The following is a 664-nucleotide window of genomic DNA, read 5'->3' as shown; positions in this document are numbered from 1 at the left end:
TCAAACAAATTCCGGTAATCTGCCTTCCCCGCCTCTCATTGGCTGTGCTCTGCTAAATTCACGCCCACATTTTCTTCTACCTCTTCTGATTGGTAGATACTGGATGAGATCAAGTCTAAATTTAGGACTGGTCAAAAGGTATATAATGAAATTGGCTGACGAATTCAACATGACTAACAGATCCGCCACTGCTGTGTAGTAGAATAGCCACTGCCCGCATTTCTTTTGGTTTTTGTCAAAAATCGTCCATAGGATGTTATCAATAAAGGAGGGAGTGTGGCAAAATATGAAAGTGAAGACGACGACAATAAGGGCAAGGGTGAGGTCTTGTTTTGGAGGGCATGAGGGTTTTGGTGTAGATGGTGGTGGTTTGGTTGTTTGAGTGGCCAGTGGTGGCGTTTTCGTTATTGGTGTCGGTGTGATTGTTGGTGGTGATGGTGATATTTCGGTTTTTGGTAGTGGAGATGGTTTTAATAATTTCTTTGCTGTTGTTGATGTTGTTGTTGTTGATGATGTTGTTGCTGGTGTTGATGGCTGTGATAAAGAAAGAAATATTTTCGTTGTTGTTGACGTTGTTGTTGATTTTGTAGCTTTTGCAAACAATGATTGTGCGAGATTCGGAGAAGATAAGTTTTGATTGATTATCACAAAACGATTTTGTTGT

The 664-nt window shown here is 40.5% G+C and overlaps 1 protein-coding gene across 1 annotated transcript in view; it reads right to left on the bottom strand.

Annotated features, from left to right (window-relative positions):
- Window positions 1-664, bottom strand: part of HELRODRAFT_176608 (hypothetical protein) — a gene marked incomplete at both ends in the record, with an annotated part of 3890 nt that continues 3226 nt past the window's right edge. The window contains one exon of the mRNA XM_009023940.1: window positions 1-485. Within this exon, the coding sequence (XP_009022188.1) occupies window positions 1-485 (485 nt within the window). The remainder of the gene's footprint in view (window positions 486-664) is intronic.

This window comes from Helobdella robusta (genome assembly GCF_000326865.2).
Source record: "Helobdella robusta unplaced genomic scaffold HELROscaffold_38, whole genome shotgun sequence".
Taxonomy (NCBI): Eukaryota; Metazoa; Annelida; class Clitellata; order Rhynchobdellida; family Glossiphoniidae; genus Helobdella; species Helobdella robusta.
Note: the sequence above shows the minus strand (reverse complement) of the source record. Positions and strands in the feature narration are given on the sequence as shown.